At 41.3% G+C, this 21,304-nt stretch overlaps 1 protein-coding gene across 3 annotated transcripts in view; it reads right to left on the bottom strand.

The window, feature by feature from the left end:
- Window positions 1-2,137: 2,137 nt before the first annotated feature.
- Window positions 2,138-21,304, bottom strand: part of LOC115154194 (receptor-type tyrosine-protein phosphatase N2) — a 312,884-nt gene continuing 293,717 nt past the window's right edge. For all 3 annotated transcript variants that reach the window (XM_029700191.1, XM_029700198.1, XM_029700204.1), the window contains 7 exons: window positions 20,939-21,016; window positions 13,839-13,958; window positions 13,421-13,587; window positions 10,659-10,712; window positions 9,130-9,194; window positions 5,372-5,445; window positions 2,138-2,929 (listed from right to left, as the gene is read on the bottom strand). In XM_029700191.1, the coding sequence (XP_029556051.1) occupies window positions 2,858-2,929; window positions 5,372-5,445; window positions 9,130-9,194; window positions 10,659-10,712; window positions 13,421-13,587; window positions 13,839-13,958; window positions 20,939-21,016 (630 nt within the window). In that variant the 3' untranslated portion in view covers window positions 2,138-2,857. The remainder of the gene's footprint in view (window positions 2,930-5,371; window positions 5,446-9,129; window positions 9,195-10,658; window positions 10,713-13,420; window positions 13,588-13,838; window positions 13,959-20,938; window positions 21,017-21,304) is intronic.

Here is a 21,304-nt window from a genome sequence, read left to right as displayed (position 1 = left end):
AAACAAATGCAGTCTGCACAAGAGAACAACTAAGACCTAGATTAAATCAGATCAAGCACTAACCAGCGATTGCAGACACCCACATAGCGGATGTTTTGGCTGTGTCGGAGGTTGAATTGCCTTGGAGCCGTGAAATCGGTGAGCAGCTGCTCTAAGTCATTGTCATGAAACCAAACCCGCCCCAATCGTGTTAAAGTTCACAACGAGACATTGTAGGCTTTCTAGAAATAATGATGATCGAATTGAAAAAATCATTCAACAAAATAACATCTCACATTCCAGGGTTCGAACTGCATGGCTGCATGGGATTTCTGATCATGCGACTCTGCGCAGCCAATGGCAATGTTCGCTTTAGGTATAATGCCGGGAGCGGCTTGTGGATTTGACAGCTCTTAACACAGTTCCACCTCCGACACAGTCAAAACAACTGCTATGCGGATATTGGCTAAAGCATATCTGACTAAATCGAGCCTCACATACAGGCCCTGTTTAAACACTTCCTTACTACTTAAAGTTATCACAGATATGAATCGGTTGGATTGGGGGAAAGTAATAGGGTGGTGGCACAGCCAGAAGAGGACTGGCCACTCCTCGGAGCCTGGTTCCTTTAGGTTTCTCCCTAGGTTCCTTCCTTTCTAGGGAGTTCTTCGAGGGGTGGGTATCTGTACACTACCGGTCCAAAGAACACCTACTCTTTCAAGGGTTTTTCTTTATTTTTTTAAACTATTTTCTACATTGTAGAATAATAGTGAAGACATTAACACTATGAAATAACACATATGGAATCATGTAGTAACCAAAAAAGTGTTAAAGAAATCAAAATATATTTTATATTTGAAATTCTTCAAATAGCCACCCTTTGCACTGGTGACAGCTTTGCACACTCTTGTCTTTCTCTCAATCAGCTTCATGAGGTAGTCACCTGGAATGCATTTCAATTAACAGGTGTGCCTTGTTAAAAGTTAATATGTGGAATTTCTTTCCTTAATGCATTTGAGCCAATCAGTTGTGTTGTGACAAGGTAGGGGGGTATACAGAAGATAGCCCAATTTGGTAAAAGGCCAAGTCCATATTATGGCAAGAACAGCTCAAATAAGCAAAGAGAAATGACGGTCCATCATTACTTCAAGACATGAAGGTCAGTCAATCAGTAAAATTTCAAGAACATTAACGTTTCTTCAAGTGCAGTCACAAAAACCATCAAGCGCTATAATGAAACTGACTCTCACGAGGACCGCCACTGGAAAGGAAGACCCAGTTACCTCTGCTGCAGAGGATAAGTTCATTAGAGTTACTAGCCACAGAAATTGCAGCTCAAATAAATGCTTTACAGAGTTCAAGTAACAGACACATCTCAACATCTACTGTTCAGAGGAGACTGTGTGAATCAGGCCTTCATGGTCGAATCGCTGCAAAGAAACCAATACTAAGGACACCAATAATAAGAAGAGAGTTGCTTGGTCCAAGAAACACGAGCAATGAACATTAGACCGGTGGAAATGTGTCCTTTGGTCTGGAGTCCAAATTATAGATTTTTGATTACAGCTGCCGTGTCTTTGTGAAACGCGGTGTGGTGAACGGATTATCTCCACATGTGTATTTCCCACCGTAAAGCATGGATGAGGAGGTGTTATCGTGTGGGGGTGCTTTGCTGGTGACACTGTCTGTGATTTATTTAGAATTCAAAGCACACTTAACCAGCATGGCTACCACAGCATTCTGCAGTGATACACCATCCCATCTGGTTTGCGCTTAGTGGGACTATCATTTGTTTTTTAAAAGGATAATAACCGAACATACCTCCAGGCTGTGTAAGGGTTATTTGACCAAGAAGGAGGGTGACGGAGCGCTGCATCAGATAACCTGGCCTCCACAATCCCCCGACTTCAACCAAATTGAGATGATTTGGGAAAAATCGGACCACAGAGTGAAGGAAAAGCAGCCAACAAGTGCTCAGCTTATGTGGGAACTCCTTCAAGACTGTTAGAAAAGCATTCCAGGTGAAGCTGGTTGAGAGAATGACAAGTGTGTAAAGCTGTCATCAAGGCAAAGGCTGGCTACTTTGAAGAATCTCAAATATAAAATATATTTTGATTCGTTTAACACTTTTTTGGTTACTACATGATTCCATATGTGTTATTCTACAATTCCACAATGTAAAAAATAGTAAAAATAAAGAAAAACCCCTTGAATGTGTAGGTGTTCTAAAACTTTTGACCGATAGTGTATATCACTTACAGATTCTGAAGGAAGGCAGAAAGAAAGGAAGGAAGGATGCATTTCGAATGTATTTGAACAGGGCCATAGAATGTGGTTCAAAACTTTAATAGTAAAGATCACTTCGACATTGTTCCTTGAAGCATCTTCTCTATATACAGGACACAGATGTTCAGGCCTTGAATACAATATCATGTTCATCACACATCAATAACCAATTATCTGATTCTTAGTATAATAGATTATTCAGATCACAAAGAGAGAGAGAACACATGTGACCTTGTCTAGCTATCTGTAAGTGGTGCTGGAACATATGTTCGATAACAACTGCAAACAGAATACATCACACTTACGAAGACCAGGTCGGTCAAGTATCTGGCACAACATTCATAAGTATACCAAGAGAATCAGAGGAGAGAGAAACAAGAGAAGATAGGTATGTATGTCCCAAACGGCACCACCCTATTCCCTACATAGTGTACCACTTTTGACCAGGCCCTTATGGGCCCTGTTCAAATGTAGCGCACTACATAGGGAATAGGGTGCCATTTGGGACATAAGCGAGATGTCAGACTTGAGTGGGCAGAAAAACATGTGTTTAAACAGCGAGACGTGGCACGGTGTGGGGCGGCGTCGAGTTTCACTGTGGAAGTGCTTTTAGGATGGCATTCACCTCCTCCGCTACGGCTGTCAGCGCAAGCTCAAACTGCTCCTGTGGAGAGAGAGAGAGAGAGAGAGAGAGTTGTTCAGTGGCTGGTTTATAACTACATCTTGTCCGGTGTGTAAAGGTATATGACTGTCAGTGAGTCATATCGCAATGACACTTTGTCTAATGCCCCCTTGTTGTGTTGTGGCTACAAAGACAATGGAGGGAGCAGTTGTGCCCTTCTCCGAGCTTCCTCTCTGAGTGTGTGAGTGAAGTCAGTGCCACCGTAGACCCAACCAGGGATGTCTTCAAATAAGCTTCTAAGGCCTAGATTCAATCATATCCATGCTAGCCGACACCAGCATAGCTGATGTTTTGGCAGCGGAACTGCATTAGAGCTGTCAAATGCACAAGCGGCTCTCGGCGTTATACCTATCACTGGACGTTGCCATTGGACGCACCAAGTCACATTAGTCAAAATCACATGTAGCCATGTTACAAGTTTGAACAGTGGCATGTGTGATGTAATCTACACCTCGATTAGGCTGATATAAATGCTGATTATTTCGTTCTTTTTTAAAATTTGAGTATCATTATTTCTATATAGCCTACACTTTCCCATTCGGAACTTACGCGGTTGGAACGGGTGTGGCTTCTAGACAATGACCACAAGAGCAGCTGCTCACCGATTTGACAGCTTCAGTGCAGTTACACCTCCGACACCTCCAAAACACCAGCTACGCAGGTGTTGGCTAGCGCGGGTTAGCGCTTGAACTGATTGAATCTAGGCCTAAGTCAACTCTTCTCTCAAGTGTGTGTGTGTGTGTGTGTGTGTGTGTGTGTGTGTGTGTGTGTGTGTGTGTGTGTGTGTGTGTGTGTGTGTGTGACTCACTGTGCTCCCTGAAGAGCACAACAGGGCCGATCGATTTTCACCCTGAAGACCTACTGTTTCACATTCCACTCCTCACTCTCATTCAGCCTTCAGGTGCTAAAATAAACTCACTGAAGAGAGGTAGGCGTTCACAAGAATCCGGCTTCAGAATTGTCAACACAAAACATGCCACATTTTCGCCTCGGGTAAAATAAAATCTATACTGAGGAGTTCTTTACAACAAGTAATGTCGACAGTTTTTTTTGCTTAGGTTGTTCCTATTTTTATAGGTCTTTATACAGGACCTTTAATAGCTGTAGTTAATTAAAAAAATAGATAGACGCTGCTTCACCTATCGCAGATCTCAGCTTTAAGGTGCATTATGGTGGCCTAGGAAGAGGGTTTTACGTTTCCACCACTGGAGGGAGTCAAACCTCTGTCTTCACCACAAAGTTACAGGATGCTTGCTTGAGCATAGAGTAAGTAAGTATTGTCTATTGGTATGACAAAAGTGTAATGCTGTAATATCTAACACTTCTATCTACATGTAAGACCAGAACAGCTAATGTTGTATATATTGTACAGCTAAAAGCTGTCCTAAAAACTACAAACTACAATTTATGCTCTTCATGAAACAGTGAGGCACCACATCAATAATATTGCTAGTTCTCTGATGTAATTTAATTTGCCCTTAGATGTTTTAGTAAAAGACTTTAAACATTTATTTTTGCCAAAATGAGAACTTCCCTAACAAGCTCCAATCAGAGACCTGAGTCACTGGTAAATGGGATTCAGCGAAAGCTGGATTAAATCAATAGAATTTACATAAATAAAACATTCAGGAAGTCTCCAGTCTTCTAGTAAACAACTTTCACAGATGTCATACGTCCTAATTTTGCACTGAGTTTGCCTTAATTGATATTCCGGAGCTCAATGCGTCTGTCTTAAAAGACACAAAAAGCTTTCGCTGCCCATCATAATAATTCAGTATTCATAAATGAGAGACCATTGTCTGTTTAAATAGAGAAATTCTCCAGGGAACCTACTTGATTGTAATGAGACGTTTCAAACCTCCCTCGCTAAAATGAGTTAGATTATTTGAGTTATGAACAGGGGAATTGGAGTTAAGAGGCTTCTCTAATTTCCAGAGGCAAACAAGAATTACATGAGTTTTGGAAGTTGCAAAAGGCCAACCACTTACATCCGCTTGGAGATCTTAAACTCTAAGGGCTCAGGGCTGGTTTCCCAGACAGAAATTAAGCCTAGCCCTGGACTAAATAGCTCTTTCAATGGAGATTCTCCATTGAGCATGCTTTTTAATCCAGAACTAGGCATTTATATATGTCAGGGAAACCAGCCCTTGGTGTTTGTGGACATAAACCTCCTCATTTGTGATTTGGAATATGAACTGACTGAGTATAATTCAAAATAGCTCCTCCAATAAAGAAATGGTCTTGATTTTTTTCAAGCAACCTATGAAATCGCTTGATCATTTCAAGCAACCTATGAAATCGCTTGATCATTTCATTTCCCGTAAGGCTCATGTCATTATGCGCTTACCCGTGAACTAGATGCACCTCTGTGTGAATAACATGAGCACCCCCACTCCTTCTCCCGCTCAGAGCGAGGGACCTTACCTTTGTCTGGACCATGCCGGCTCTTTGGTCTCTCAAGTGCTCCAGGGTAGCGGCAATATCAATCTCTTTAGCACCTGCAACAGACCGCAAATTGGACTGAGTTCAAAGCAGCAGATTAATCCAGCTCACATCTGTCAATCTCCTTTCTACCGGCTCCCTTTGGAACGGCACAGTGATTGAAAATTATTACATTCATCCCTCGAAAGACTTGGCCAGGAGCCACTGACTGTTTTCACTAGAATAATGTATGCATGGAGATATTTCTGGAGCAGGGAACCTTGTACAATGAATGATGCAATCAAAGAAACTGAGCACCGCTTAAATTAGGACAATGCATTGTAGTAGCAGCACCACACTATGCCCAACTGCGATTCAGAAGCTTCAATTCAGATATATCTTAGAGAATCAGATTTCAGAATGATGTGTGCAAAATCAAGCCAATTTGCTGTACTTCTTTTGATTTTGAAAAATATATACATATTCTGGATGTGATGTAGTTCACCTTCCCTGTACATTTCATTTTGTTGTGTCATGGTAAAACTCAGCAAGTTATGTGAGCTACAGTATGTTATGTCTGAGTAACAAACACAGTGATAGCAACTAGCAGTGAATAATCCTTTCACCTTTAGCTTGAATGACTTCAACAACCAGACTGTTGTTGGAGTTGGAGGGGCTCATTTGAGATTTAATCCCCCTAAAATAAATAGAGGGAGAGAAATCCTCAAGCCCTTAGAGACTTTTTGAAAAAGGGGAGAGAGGGGAGGGAGGAAAGGGGGCCGGTTAATGCAGCTGGACTCCCAGCTCAAAGTGCTCCAATACTTTCATGTTTCAGACGTGTTGGATTCTCAAGTTTAGGAGGGGAGAATCTCCTCTAACAAGAAAAAAGCTTTGGAGTGAAATTCTCATTCTTGTGTACAATTCACACTCTGGAGTAAAGAAGAAGATGAAGAAGAGGGGGAGGAAGAAGGAGAATGTGGGATTTTATGTCTGGGCCTCTGGGCTTTTCATTCTGTTTGGAAACACAAGGCCTCACACTCCTCAAGACCAGATGAGCCTCACACCAGACAAAGATGGAAAGGCCACTCATACTCTGGGTTGCTCATTGCTCAACATAACAAAAACCTGTGGGTCTGGCCCCAGCCCCAGTGTTTTCCACACGTACATAGAGTAGCTAGCCAAATAGAAAAGTAGCCAACCAGGCACCCCCAGGCCGGGAGGGTCCGGTGGGGTATTTTTTTTTCCAGAAGTGTAGCTCTATTTTGATGGCCTCTGGTACATTCTAATGCCTTGATGCCTTGTTTTGGATATCGTCTACAGTAGGTCTAGGCCTATATGATCAGGACCATTTTCTAAGTAAGAGAACATTAAACCCTTTTTAAACCTGTCTTCTCTTGAGATCAAAGTCTTATTTACAATTTTACTGCAAGATGTGAATTGTCACAAATTATGTACTTTATTAAACAGAAAAATTAAATAAATAGCCGACATTATATTGAAAAATGTATTAAAGGTTACATTGAAAAAATAAAAGGGTTATATCAGTGTCAAGTATTATAACTTGCTGATTTGACATAGCCTATTTTTTTTACAATTGTCATTAGGTAGGGCCCTATAAAATCAGTTTTATCTTTTGCCTGATTATGTTTTGTTCTTTCCCAAATTCCGTTTTCTCCATTTAGTTTTTCCAGGTTTCCGTTTTTCCATGTTTTTTCAGGTTTTCGGTCTCAAAATCACATTTGTAAATAGAAAAACCACAAAACTGGATGTTCTAAGTCCACAGCAATGCTTAAACCACATCAGCAGACCACTCTTGAGCTCTGGGAAAAATTGTAGAAATGTAGATTTTTGGGTGTAAATTTAAACCCTTTAATTCAGGTGTGCACCTAGCAAGAGGCTGCTGTTTAGCAGTGTTTTTTTGTGCACATGTGATGATAGAGTTTGCAAAACAAATACCCACTGTATTGATGAAAATGATCATGACATCATTCTGCCAGGTACATTTAATTGATCAAGTTTTTGGGAAAGCCTATCAATCTACCAGAATACTGTTTCGTTAGCATAATCACTAACGGCTACACAAAGTGATACACACACACACACACACACACACACACACACACACACACACACACACACACACACACACACACACACACACACACACACACACACATACACACACACACACACACACACACACAGCCGTAGCAGGCAACATGAATCACTGATGCATTCTGTTCATGTCTTATGATAAACTTGGGCTAATTAATACATTTTCTATACATTTAGTTGATTCCCTACTAAGGTCAATACATTTTTGAATATTGTTGAATTCCATTTTTATGCCTGGATTCCGTGAGGGCCCTTATTATCATATTTGGACCAGAATGAGGCTCTCCACTATGTTTTGTTCCTGCAGTGACGATTCACCATCTTCAACTAATGTTTTCATAATTTATCTGCAGATAATCACCAGAAAGCCTAGGTCGACCAGTAGCCTATGCAAATTAGGGAGCCAAATGAATGGCTCTCTCACCGATGCGATTCGGTAGGCAACACTGACTGATGAGATGAGAGTCACTCAATTAGCGTCACTGTCTAGCAAGCCCCAACATCCTAAGAAACCTAGGAAATCCTTTGGTTTACTTGTCCCGACGCGATACCATGGACATATAACAACGTTGCATGATTTATGAATGGCAAAGGGATATAGGAGATCGGACTAGTGAGTTTGAACTTTGAAATGAAAAGTAGCCTAGTTAATATGAAGTGTAGAAGGTAACTGACTGTTTAGTCAACGGCCGCAACTAATGGAAAACACTGCATGCCGAGTCCCATCCCCAGGCCAAACCCCTAGCCCCCAGTCCCAGTCCAAACCCCTAGCCCCCAGTCCCAGTCCAAACCCCTAGCCCCCAGTCCCAGTCCAAACCCCTAGCACAACCTCTAGCCCAGGCCCCAGACCAGGGATGTGTGTGACAGATGTCCCATTAAGACCAAAGCTACCGAGCAGCGGGCCGAAGACATGGAGCAGGGGGAAGGGGAGGACGGGGTCAGAGCCAGATGTACAGATGACCTGTTCTGATAGGGGTGGGAAGGCAGGGGGCTTCTACTGTATTCTCTACTGGAGTTATTTCCGATTATGCAATACCGAGACTTGTGCAGTATACTGTATGCGCATAACCTTCTGAAAACATATCCAGAGGTGGTTGTGTGAGTTCATGTCGATTAGTATACCAATATTTGCATCTTGTGAAAAACCAAATTAAGATGGAATATATACATTATAATTGGAATAAATTAACTTGCCCTTCACAGGGAAATGAATTTGACATTGATGATGTCAGTTGAAAAATGTACCTTTTTTAAAATGAAATTACAAAAAAAATACATATGTGAATGTTATTAGTATCAACGCTATTTCTCACCCTCTCTCTCTCCATCTCATGCTCTCTCTCTCTCTTAACATCTCTTTGTTTCTCTCTCCCTCACCCCCTCCCTCCCACCCTGCCTCTCTCTACATCACACACTCTCTCTCTCTCTCTCTCTCTCTCTCTCTCTCTCTCTCTCTCTCTCTCTCTCTCTCTCTCTCCCCTTCCTTCTGAAGAGCCCTCCCAGAGTAACAGCAGAGGCCTCACTCAGTTACCCTCCAATGCATCCCAAGACCTTTGGCTGAAAATGGAGGCTTTTTGCCGTTGCCATGGTAACGTCATCACACAAGCAGAAAAGAGTGCGAGACGGAGAGGCCCGTCGACTCCTACCTTTAGCCATCCTATTGAGGACCATGTCAATCAGAATGTATGTTCCGCTTCTGCCAGCCCCGTCACTGCAAAGCAACCAGAGAGGAGAAGACACTCATTAGTGAGGCAGAAAAAGAACACAAGACAGCTTTGCTCAATACCACATTTAGTGTCTGCCTCTTACGTGAAAACAAATAGGCCTAGCTCATTTAGATTTTCTTGCATTATAAATTAAAGATCATAGGACATTAATAAAAGCTTGAATAACCCTTGAGTACAAAGCTGTTATCAACACACAAATATTTGTGCAAATTACAATTAGAATTTTGTACGTTTTTAAAAGAACGTGTGTGGGTGGGTGTGTGCGTGTGTGTGCACACATGCATGTGTGGTCCAAATACTTTAGAGGACTGATTTGGAACTGATGTTATAAGGGACAAAAGCTTTTAAAAGCAGCAGTGTGAGCCTGCAGCAGGCAGGCACCTCAGGAGCAGAGGGGAGGTGAAGAGGCCAGAGGCCATTAGCAGGGCAGCTTTGGAGAGCCTGCTTTTCCATTCCACCAGCAATAGCTGCATGAAAAGCCTCTCTTTGAGCCCGCCGGGCATTCAATCTGTCTGCATGTTAATTGCAAACAAGGCGTGCACCATCTCTCCAATAAAGGCAAAGCCAATAAAACAGGAGGGAGAGCGAGCAGCGTGAGGCGTGAGGAGCGCCACTGTTTCATTAATCCACTGCTTCTCATCTGGAGACTAGAGACCTCTATGGCCAGACAGACAAATGGACGGACGGACAGACAGACCCTCTCCATGCATGACTGAACACTACTCACTATTAAAAATATGGAGGCAAATACCTGCCATATTAAATAACGAGTGGAGCTTCACTAACTAAAGAAAATAATATATAATTTACACATTTGTATGGTCAGTGATTATGATCAGAAAAAGAAATAGATCCATAATTTAGGTACTGTAACTGTAAGTGTGACTAAAGGATGTCCACATGCTTCCCAGCCTAAACAGTTCGGTAGAGTTCGCGCATATATTATGATGACATTTTGTAAAGTTTTTGTTCGTTTTGTACTTTGGTGAGTTTTTTTTGCGGCTGTTCGGGCACACAACATTTTTTCTGGAGGCAAGCCGAAGTTCGGAGCTAAAGTCTACGCCTCTTTGTCGGTCATTGGTCAACAGTAGCAATTCTTCAATAAAGTCTTTGTTGTCATTGAACAAGAGATGACTCGTTTTCATGCACATTGTTTCATAAAAAAATATAGCACCAAACATCAATATTAATAATCTTTGATTATTTTGAGGATGACGACGCCGTCTCAAAACGGACAAACTGTAAAAAAATTTCAAACAAAGGTCTTTTAAGGGAGTATGCGAGCAGCCTCGTTAGGTTCGCTTAGCCGACTTCGGCTAGCCACCAGCCGAACTGAAGTATGCTGACGCCTTGAACTGTGTCTTCCTTCTCAGTCTGTCATGCAATGTAACTGACACCCACACAGTCTGTGCATCGTAACAAGGTTATAATTATTGTAGTATACTTGCCTGCAGTGGACAATTATTGGACAAGACCGACCCCGGTAGCACTTGTTAACCTTTCTGTAACGAAAGAAGAATCTGCTATTAATATCACACTTCACAACAATACAGGTAAAAACATGGAGCACTTTAAAATGTATAAATTTGGGCAAAACATCTGTTCAACTTTGCTAGAGTACACTATAACATTTGATAAAAGTCATATAGTATATTATGTAGCAGCAATTTAAATATGTGGATGACTCGCAAAAAAAGGTCCCATACTGTATTTCACTGATCTGGACAAATTCAGTTTATACTTTTAGAGGCAGCTGTTTTTCTCATCATTTTTCTTATGCATCCTGTACTTTATATACCAAAAAAAAAGAATAAAATGTCTGTAATGCTTAAATCTTTGTGGAGTCAAGTTGTCAATCAAAATAAAATGTGAAGTCCATGTTGAACAACGAGAATGAATGAAGCACCATTTAAAACACCATATTGTGACGTATTTACTGCCATGATGGATCCGGTGGTGAGATATCGTGATCTGCGACGCATTAACCTTGCCCAATTATGAATGCTACACACCGCAGGCACACAGTGGGGGGCCAACAAGCCGTCTACACCAAGATGTTGCCATGGAAACTATTGACTACACTGGTCAAAATCAGAGGTGATTTAGACAAGAGGCTGGCTTTTTTTCTAACTTCAATGAAGTTCCAAAAAAACCCCGATACATATGAACATTTTTCTCTAACCCTACACAGTAATATTATTTGCCTTCATATCATTTAACATACAGTAATTAGTGACACACTAGCACTGTATGTACATCATTTCACATGTCATCTTTGTGAGCTAACATTTATAACAAACCATATTCCAAATAATTCCAGATTTTAAAAGGAACATCTAAATAAATAAGAAAAACACACTTTTTAATAACACGTGGAAAGATTTGTTTGTGAAAGAAAAATGTTAAACAAAGTAGGGTGAAAATGAAATGCGTTTTTACAGGTAATCCATCAAATGAACCCGGCATTTTGAGTAGTTTGAGAGTGATCTTAGCAGGCGGGAGTTATCATGCAAACCTAAGGGGAAGAAAATTGAGGGGAGGAGTGGAAAGAGAGATTGTGCGCACAGGCTTGGCTGAAGAGACACAGTTTCCAATGATCACTTTTGTGACTATGCAACTGGACTCATATTACTAGCTGCAACATCACAAAAATGACACTGGCAACCGCTAATTTCATAGTTAGCCAAAACCGCTACATGACTGGCGTATTGAGTGTCACATGTGGGATCTGAACCTCAGACTCCCACCCAGGAAACCAACATCTTAAGCATTAGACCTAGTGGAATTTCCCTCTGGGGCTGAGGATGACACTGATTTTGAAGTAGTACGCAGGGGAACCTCATCATGAGAGTCCGACTCGCCTCAGCTACATGAGGCTGTAGTGTTCTGTAGTGAGAGAGCTGGATATCAAATAACCTCTAGTGTGACTGCGATTACCCTTTAGCATGGTGAGCTCTCTCTAACCTGCAGAACTTCTACAATTAGTGGGCTTGCAACATACTGGTCTAAATTGTGACATATTCTCATTTGGAGTGGGATTTCCCATTCCTTTCAGGCTGTTTCCCTGGGGGTCTCTTCTGTCAGCGCACATCAGACGAAGAACAGGGAGGAGAGGTTAGGCAGTCATTGGCTTTCCCTTCGATTCACCCAGGTTTTTTAGCTTGACATGTCCCATTTAATTGGCTGTTTGAATTAAGGTTTTTTCAAGCCATGTCATACGGACGGTTCATTAGCTGCCTTGCATGAGCAGGGGAGAAATAGCCCTACGATCAATTAAGTATTGCTCGATCATACCGACAGTGTCATTGTATTTTGGTACACCAGAAGTACACTCATTTCCAATGGAACTCTGTGTTTGTCTTGCAGCATTTCTATGCAGAGGCAGTTGCAGTGTGTTCTGTGTGGTGCATACGTTGGATTTATCGAACGTATGCATCAAACTGTATGCGTAGACGGCTTGACAGAAACGGTAGCAGAAGGTGAATGTTGAACTTTTGTTGCATACATATCCAGATGATGCTGTGGGCTATTTTGAGCAATGACGCTGCCGGTGTAATCGAGACATTACTGGAACGAACATACAAACCCATTCTCCACAGGACTTAAAGGGAACAGAGCAGCGGAGAGAACAGGTAGACAGGTGAAAGGAAGGCAGCAAAAAAGGAGTGTTATCACAAGCTAATACTTAAAGGGATACTTCTGGATTTTGGCAATGAGGCCCTTTTCTTCCCCAGAATCAGATGAACTCAAAGATAAAAAAAAGTTGTCTCTGTGTGCAGTTTGAAGAAAGTTTCTAACTAACGCAATTGCTAACTAGAGCTAGCGCAATGACTGGAAGTCTATGGTATTTGCTAGCATGGTAGCAGATACCATAGACTTCCAGTCATTGCGCTAACACTAGTTAGCATTGGCTCGCAAAACTACTTCCTTCATACTGGACGCAGAGACATAAAAATTATATCCGTGAGTTCATCTGACTCTGGGGAGTAGATAAATGGCCTCATTGCCAAAATCCCAAAAGGTTACAAAATTCTGGTAACTTTACCAAACTTCCTAGGTTTTCCAGGAATATGCAGGAAATCCGGAATCCTCCAACCTGGATTTCTGGAAAACCTGGGAATTTTGGGAAAGTTACCAGAATTTTTGCAATCCTAGGTCAAAGAGGACACAGAATGAGGATCAGACGGAGACGGAGACACAGATGGCCTACCTACGGAAGTCCAGCAGGGTCCTGGCTGAGTCAGGGATGCTGTGGTCCACCCAGGAAAGGAAGTGGAACTGCGTGACAGTGCGTGTCTCGTTGGTCTGCAAGTTCTTCAGGTAGAAACTCCTGACCAGGAAGTCCTCACACCAGATGTGTTCTGACACAAGGTTCACCTGCAGACACAAGAGACGGGAGTGAGAATCATAGAAATAAAACCCCTAGAATGGGCTTAGAACCTAGAACCTTACCACTTACAGTATATCAACTACTGTACATTAACTCTTTCTGAGTGATACCCCTGAACCAAATCAATTACAAGCAGATATGTGGAAGGACAATAATGTTCCCAAATTAATGAAAATAAAGATGGTATAATATATTAAACAAATAAAGAACACATACTAAACAAAGATAATTGTTATACCTCATAAACATGGTAGACATTGGAGCCCTCGTCTGGCCAGTACTGTTGACACTGTTTGACTCCATTTTCAGACAGGGGCGTTAGCATGACGATGACCACACAGCCACTCTCCCACACCATCTGAAGACACAAGAGAACATAGGAGGGCTCCAATCTAGTCATATTAACAAAGACAGGGCACTCATACAGTAGAAGTTAATATAATATGAATTAATACAGTAGGAGTTAATACAGTAGGAGTTAATACAGTGAGAGTTAATACAGTATGAGTTAATGCAGTATGAGTTAATGCAGTATGAGTTAATGCAGTAGGCGTTAATACAGTATGAGTTAATGTAGTATGAGTTAATGCAGTATGAGTTAATGCAGTAGGAGTTAATGTAGTGAGAGTTAATGCAGTAGGAGTTAATACAGTAGGAGTTAATACAGGAGGAGTTAATACAGTGAGAGTTAATACAGTATGAGTTAATGTAGTATGAGTTAATGCAGTATGAGTTAATGCAGTAGGAGTTAATGCAGTAGGAGTTAATGCAGTAGGAGTTAATACAGTAGGAGTTAATACAGTGAGAGTTAATAGAGTGAGAGTTAATACAGTATGAGTTAATGCAGTAGGAGTTAATACAGTAAGAGTTAATGCAGTAGGAGTTAATGCAGTAGGAGTTAATGCAGTAGGAATTAATACAGTAGGAGTTAATACAGTAGGAGTTAATGCAGTAGGAGTTAATACAGTAAGAGTTAATGCAGTAGGAGTTAATGCAGTAGGAGTTAATACAGTAAGAGTTAATACAGTAGGAGTTAATACAGTAGGAGTTAATACAGTAGGAGTTAATGCAGGAGTTAATACAGTAGGAGTTAATGCAGTAGGAGTTAATACAGTAGGAGTTAATACAGTAGGAGTTAATACAGTATGAGTTAATGCAGTAGGAGTTAATACAGTAGGAGTTAATACAGCACCACAGAAAGGTCCCACAGGACTTTGGCAGCACATTAAGAAATGTGTAATGATGTGTTGTGATTAATTGATGTTCCTACATCTCTATTTTCACCTGCTTTCAACAAACAAAGTCAATGTTAGCCATTCAGCAACATAGATCCATTATTATACAACGTACAGGATTGTGTGACTGATCGTTATTGGTCTGCACCGCCACCAACGTGTGATCAGTTGAGCTGTACTACTACTGTATTGTAGATCAGATGACGTCCCACAGTGCCTCCCGTGCGCCCCTGGCTCTCTCCGCCATCTGAGCTAGCTCAACTGATCCGCTCCATTTCATCTGATTATTTTATCAAAATCTAATGGTCCTTGGACGATAGAAAGGCCCAGCGCGGCCATTAGGAAAATGAGGAAGAAACACTGGTTTTATGAGAGCAATAAAAACACAATGGTCCTGCCTATAAACTAATGACATACCTCTGTGATTCAGCCCAGCGGTGTCATTACAAGCCAACTGTGCCCACGTCTAGCCACGTTGGTTATCAGTACGTACCAAAGAAGAGGTGTCAAATGAAATAATCTTGTTTTACTAATTTACAAATACTGTCAGAAAGAATAAACAAATAAACTCAATGTAGACTTTTTATTTAATTCACTTCTGAAGTAATTTAGTCACTAGACATCCCCCCCTCCATTATTGAGCACACAAGCAGAGAAGAAAACGAGAGAACCAAGTCAAGGTCCCTGTTTGGGAGCTCTTTGAAACCTCGTGGTGATTGGCTTATTTCCTGAACTCTAAAGAGAGAGAGCGAGAGCGAGCAGAGGGGGCGAGGCCCTGGTGGAGCTGAGGTAATGGCTGGGGACAGAGGGAGGAAAGAAATGTGGAAGGCTGGGTATACGGAGGGATGGGAGGGGAGGATTAGAGAGAGACTTTCAGAGTACTGCAGGAGCCCACTGCGGATTAGACAGACCAATTTGCATATTTTTCTGTTAGTTTATTTGCAAAGAGTTTTTAAGTGCATTCAAGGCCAATGTAACTATATTTAAAGTTGAAAGAAGCATTACTTATTGCTATCCTTTCAAGTCCATCACTCTGGACATGCTGTTGTTTTAATTGTCAAATATGTTTAAGTTGCGATAAGATAGTTTTAGAGTCAACTAAGACAAATATTCAGCTGTAAATGGTTCATTTTAATTTTGATAATGTATATGTTGTTTACTCACTTTATGAAATGACAACAAAGAAAACAAACAAGCAATCAAACTTTTTCTTATTAGGTGTTTACAAATGTGCCATTAAAGAGAAGTGACAGCACATTAACAAGACATTAACAATCATCTCTTCTAAAACTGACACGTTAATAAAGAAAAACGTTCCTTCTGTGTGGCATGACAGGTATACAGACTCCATGACGAAATGTACAGTGCATTCAGAAAGTATTCAGACCCCTTCACTTTTTGCACATTTTGTTACGTTACAGCCTTATTCTAAAATGGATTAAATTACTTTTTTCCTCGTCAATCTACACACAATACCCCATAACGACAAAGCAAAAACAGGTTTAGAAATGTTTGCAAATCCCTTAACAATCTACACACAAATTGAGCTCAGGTGAATCCTGTTTCAATTGTTCATTACATTTAATTGGACATGATTTGGAAAGGCACACGCCTGTCTATATAAGGTCCCACAGTTGACAGTGCATGTCAGAGAAAAAAGCAAGTCATGAGGTTGAAGGAATTGTCCATAGAGCTCCGAGACAGGATTGTGTCGAGGCACAGATCTGGAGAAGAGTACCAAAACATTTCTGCAGCATTGAAGGTCCCCAAGAACACAGTGGCCTCCATCATTCTTAAATGGAAGAAGTTCGGAACCACCTAGAGCTGGCCGCCTGGCCAAATTGAGCAATTGGGGGACAAGGGCCTTGGTCAGGGAGGTGACCAAGAACCCGATGATCACTCTGATAGAGCTCCAGTTCATCTGTGGAGATGGGAGAACCTTCTAGAAGGACAACGATCTCTGCAGCACTCCACCAATCAGGCCTTTATGTTAGAGTGGCCAGAAGGAAGCCACTCCTCACTAAAAGGCACATGACAGCCCACTCTGAGTTTGCCAAAAGGCACCTAAAGGACTCAGACCATGAGAAACAAGATTCTCTGGTATGATGAAATCAAGATGGAACTCTTTGACCTGAATGCCAAGCGTCACGTCCGGAGGAAACCTGGCACCACCCATTATGGGCTATTGTGTGTAGATTGTTTTGGGATTTTTGAATAAGGCTGTAAGGTAACAAAATTTAGAAAAAAATGGGTCTGAATACTTCCGAATGCACCGTATGTACAGTAGAAGTCAGAAGTTTACATACACCTTAGCCAAATACATTTAAAGTCAGTTTTTCACAATTCCTGACATTTAATCCCAGTACAAATGCCCTGTTTTTGGTCAGTTAGGATCACCACTTTATTTTAAGAATGTAAAATGTCAGAATAATAGTAGAGAAAATTATTAATTTCAGCATTTATTTATTTCATCACATTCTCAGTGGGTCAGAAATGTACATACACTCAATTAGTATTTGGTAGCATTGCCTTTAAATTGCTTAACTAGGGTCAAACGATTCGGGTAGCCTTCTACAAGCTTCCCACAATACGTTGGGTGAATTTTGGCCCATTCCTCCTGACAGAGCTGGTGTAACTGAGTCAGGTTTGTAGGCTTCCTTGCTCGCACACGCTTTTTCAGTTCTGCCCACAAATTTTCTATGGGATTGAGGTCAGGGCTTTGTGGCCACTCCAATACCTTTACTTTGTTGTCCTTAAGCCATTTTGCCACAACTTTGGAAGTATGCTTGGGGTCATTGTGCATTTGGAAGACCCATTTGTGACCAAGCTTTAACTTCCTGACTAATGTCTTGAGATGTTGCTTCAATATATTCACATAATTGCACCAGTCTATTTTGTGAAGTGCACCAGTCACTCCTGCAGCAAAGCACACCCACAACATAATGCTGCCACCCCCGTGCTTCACGGTTGGGATGGTGTTCTTCGGCTTGCAAGCCTCCCCCTTTTTCCTCCAAACATAATGATGGTCATTATAGCCAAACAGTTCTATTTTTGTTTCATCAGACCAGGGGACGTTTCTCCAAAAAGTACAATCTTCATCCCCATGTGCAGTTGCAAACAGTAGTCTGGATTTTTATGGCGGTTTTGGAGCAGTGGCTTCTTCCTTGCTGAGCGGCCTTTCAGGTTATGTAAATATAGGACTCGTTTTAATGTGGATATAGATACTTTTGTACCTGTTTCCTCCAGCATCTTCACAAGATCCTTCGCTGTTGTTCTGGGATTGAGTTGCACTTTTCGCACCAAAGTACGTTCATCTCTAGGAGACAGAACACGTCTCCTTCCTGAGCGGTATGGCGGCTGCGTGGTCCCATGGTGTTAATACTTGTGTACTATTGTTTGTACAGATGAACGTGGTACCTTCAGGCGTTTGGAAATTGCTCCCAAGGATGAACCAGACTTGTGGAGGTCTACAATTTTTTTCCTGAGATCTTGGCTGATTTCTTTTGATTTTCCCATGATCTCAAGCAAAGAGACACTGAGTTTGAAGGTAGGCCTTGAAATAAATCCACAGGTACACCTCCAGTTGACTCAAATGATGTCAATTAGCCTATCAGAAGCTTCTAAAGCCATGACATCATTTTCGGGAATTTTCCAAGCTGTTTAAAGGCACAGTCAACTTAGTGTATGTAAACTTCTGACCCACTGGAATTGTGATACAGTGAATTAAAAGTGAAATAATCTGTCTGTAAACAATTGTTGGAAAAAGTACTTGTGTCATGCACAAAGTAGATGTCCTAACCGACTTGGCAATACTTTAGTTTGTTAACCTGTTTGGTATAGGGGGCAGTATTGAGAATTTTGGAAAAAATATGTTCCCATTTTTAACGGCCTCCTACACCAACTCAGAAGCTAGAATATGCATATTATTGTTCAGGTTTGGATAGAAAACACTCTGAATTTTCTAAAACTGTTTGAATGGTGTCTGTGAGTATAACAGAACTCCTATGGCAGGCAAAAACCTGACAAGGTTTCAAGCAGGAAGTACCCTGTCTGACAAGGAGTCGTGCGTCTTACCTCTTTTTATTGAAAAGTAAGGATCTTAGCTGTAACGTGACAATTCCCAGGGCTCCAATAGGCTCTCAGAGCCCGCGAAATAACTGAAGGTTTACGAGGGAACCTCAGGTTGAAATATATTATCGCCTTTTGTAAGTGGATGCTCGGAGGACCTTTCAATGATGCGCGTGCATGAGTCGCTTCTGAGGAGAAATTTTATTCGGCTGTTTAGGCTCAATGCATACTCCCGGTCGGAATATTAACACTTCTCTATGACATAAATGGCATAAAAATTGGTTTTAAACAGCGGTTGACATGCTTCGAAGTACGGTAATGGAATATTTAGACATTTTTGACACGCCAATGCGCCATGCGCGACACCGCGAAAAAGCATTCTAGAACTCACGAACAAAACGTCGCTGTTGGAACATAACGATGGATTATTTGGGACCAAACCAACATTTGTTATTGAAGTAGAAGTCCTGGCAGTGTATTCTGATGAAGAACAAGCAAGGTAAGAACATCTTTCTTATAGGAAATGTGATTTTGGTGGAGGCTGACCTGGGTGGGTGTCTAAATAGCTAGCCCTGTAATGCCGGGCTATGTACTTAGATTATTGCAAAATGTGCTTCATCCGAAAAGCTATTTTAAAATCGGACATATCGAGTGCATAGAGGGGTAATGTATCTATAATTCTTAAAATAATTGTTATGCTTTTTGTGAACGTTTATCGTGAGTAATTTAGCAAACTGTTAGTAAATTCACCGGAAGTTTGCGGTGGTTATGCTTTTTCTGAACGTCACATGCTAATGTAAAAAGCTGGTTTTTGATATAAATATGAACTTGATTGAACAGACATGCATGTATTGTATAACACAATGTCCTAGGTGTGTCATCTGATGAAGATTATAAAAGGTTAGTGCTGCATTTAGCTGTGGTTTGGGTTTATGTGACATGATATGCTAGCTTGAAAAATGGCTGTGTGATTATTTCTGGCTGGGTACTCTGCTGACATAATCTAATGTTTTGCTTTTGTTGTAAAGCCTTTTTGAAATCGGACAGTGGGGTTAGATTAACGAGATTCTTGTCTTTAAATAGCTGTGAAATAGTCATATGTTTGAGAAATTGAAGTTATAGCATTTCTAACGATTCAAAAATCGCGCCACTGGATTTCAGTGGCTGTTACGTAGGTGGGACGAGTTCGTCCCACATGTACTAGAGAGGTTAACAAGAAATTTGTGGAGTGGTTGAAAACCGAGTTTTATTAATTACTCCAACCTAAGTGTATGTAAACTCCCGACTTCAACTGTACCTACTGTAAGTGCATCTTCAGCTCAACATGGGGTGTAAAGGCGCCAGCTGGTGTGTCTGCATTTCCAATGGCACCCTATTCCCTACATAGTGCAGTACTTTGGGCCACGGATCATAGGGCTATGGTCAAAGGTAATGTCCTATAAAGGGAATAGGGTGCCATTTGGGATGCAACCTGTGGATGTCTCTGGTCCATGCTAACATTTTACATACACAACAATGCCACAGCTGATACATTAACTTGACTGTATGGGAGCGATGATCCTCCCTAATGACTTGGGTTCTTTCACACTAATGCATATTAACACCATTTGGCAACCCTGCATACGTCTGAGGCAGCAAAGCATTGCCGGGTTGCCAGGTCTAAATGGCAAGGTGGAAAATCGCCCTTGTAGTCATATTCACAGTGGTGAAGGCTACTGTCATGTATCATAATGCAACAAACTTTGTTACATGAGGGCAATCGTAATAATTTACAGCAAAAGAAAACAATCCTGCAGTAATCCTACATTTCATACTTTCATTTTCGTGGCGTAAAAAATACTTCATTATAATCCTGTTAAATGATCTCCTCTTATAATATACACATAGTTGAAGAAAAGTTTCCAATGTAATCATGCTGCCAGATTCTAATGAAGTTCACTGTATTTTTCTGCACATATTTGTGCTCTTTTGCAAATGTCGCCCACACTGTCACAAACAGATACTGAGCGTTAGTTCATGATTGGTTGTGCTTTACCTGCCAGAAGTCAGCCACGGTGGAGGGGAGAGGGCCTTGTGAAGCGATGTACATGGGGTTCCTCGGGTCATGGTCCATCTTGAAGAAGAGGGGAAGGAGAAGAGTTGTGTGTGAGCACTGGGTGAACGCTTATTATTGTATAAAGGGACAAGAATATACTGCCTGGTTACGTCCCAAATGGCACCCTATTCCCTATATAGTGCACTACTTTTGATCAGAGCATATGGCACAAATAGGGTGCCATTTGGGATACAACCCCTGTGTCTACAGTTAGAGCATCAAGACAGAGTAACAGCATTTCCATTCATCTAAGTGTAGTGCTCCCGCCTTTTCTCCTCGATGGCTGTCCAGGTTTTCCTGTTCACT

The sequence above is a fragment of the Salmo trutta genome, chromosome 2 (genome assembly GCF_901001165.1).
Source record: "Salmo trutta chromosome 2, fSalTru1.1, whole genome shotgun sequence".
Lineage (NCBI taxonomy): Eukaryota > Metazoa > Chordata > Actinopteri > Salmoniformes > Salmonidae > Salmo > Salmo trutta.
This window is presented reverse-complemented; position numbering and strand designations above follow the sequence as displayed.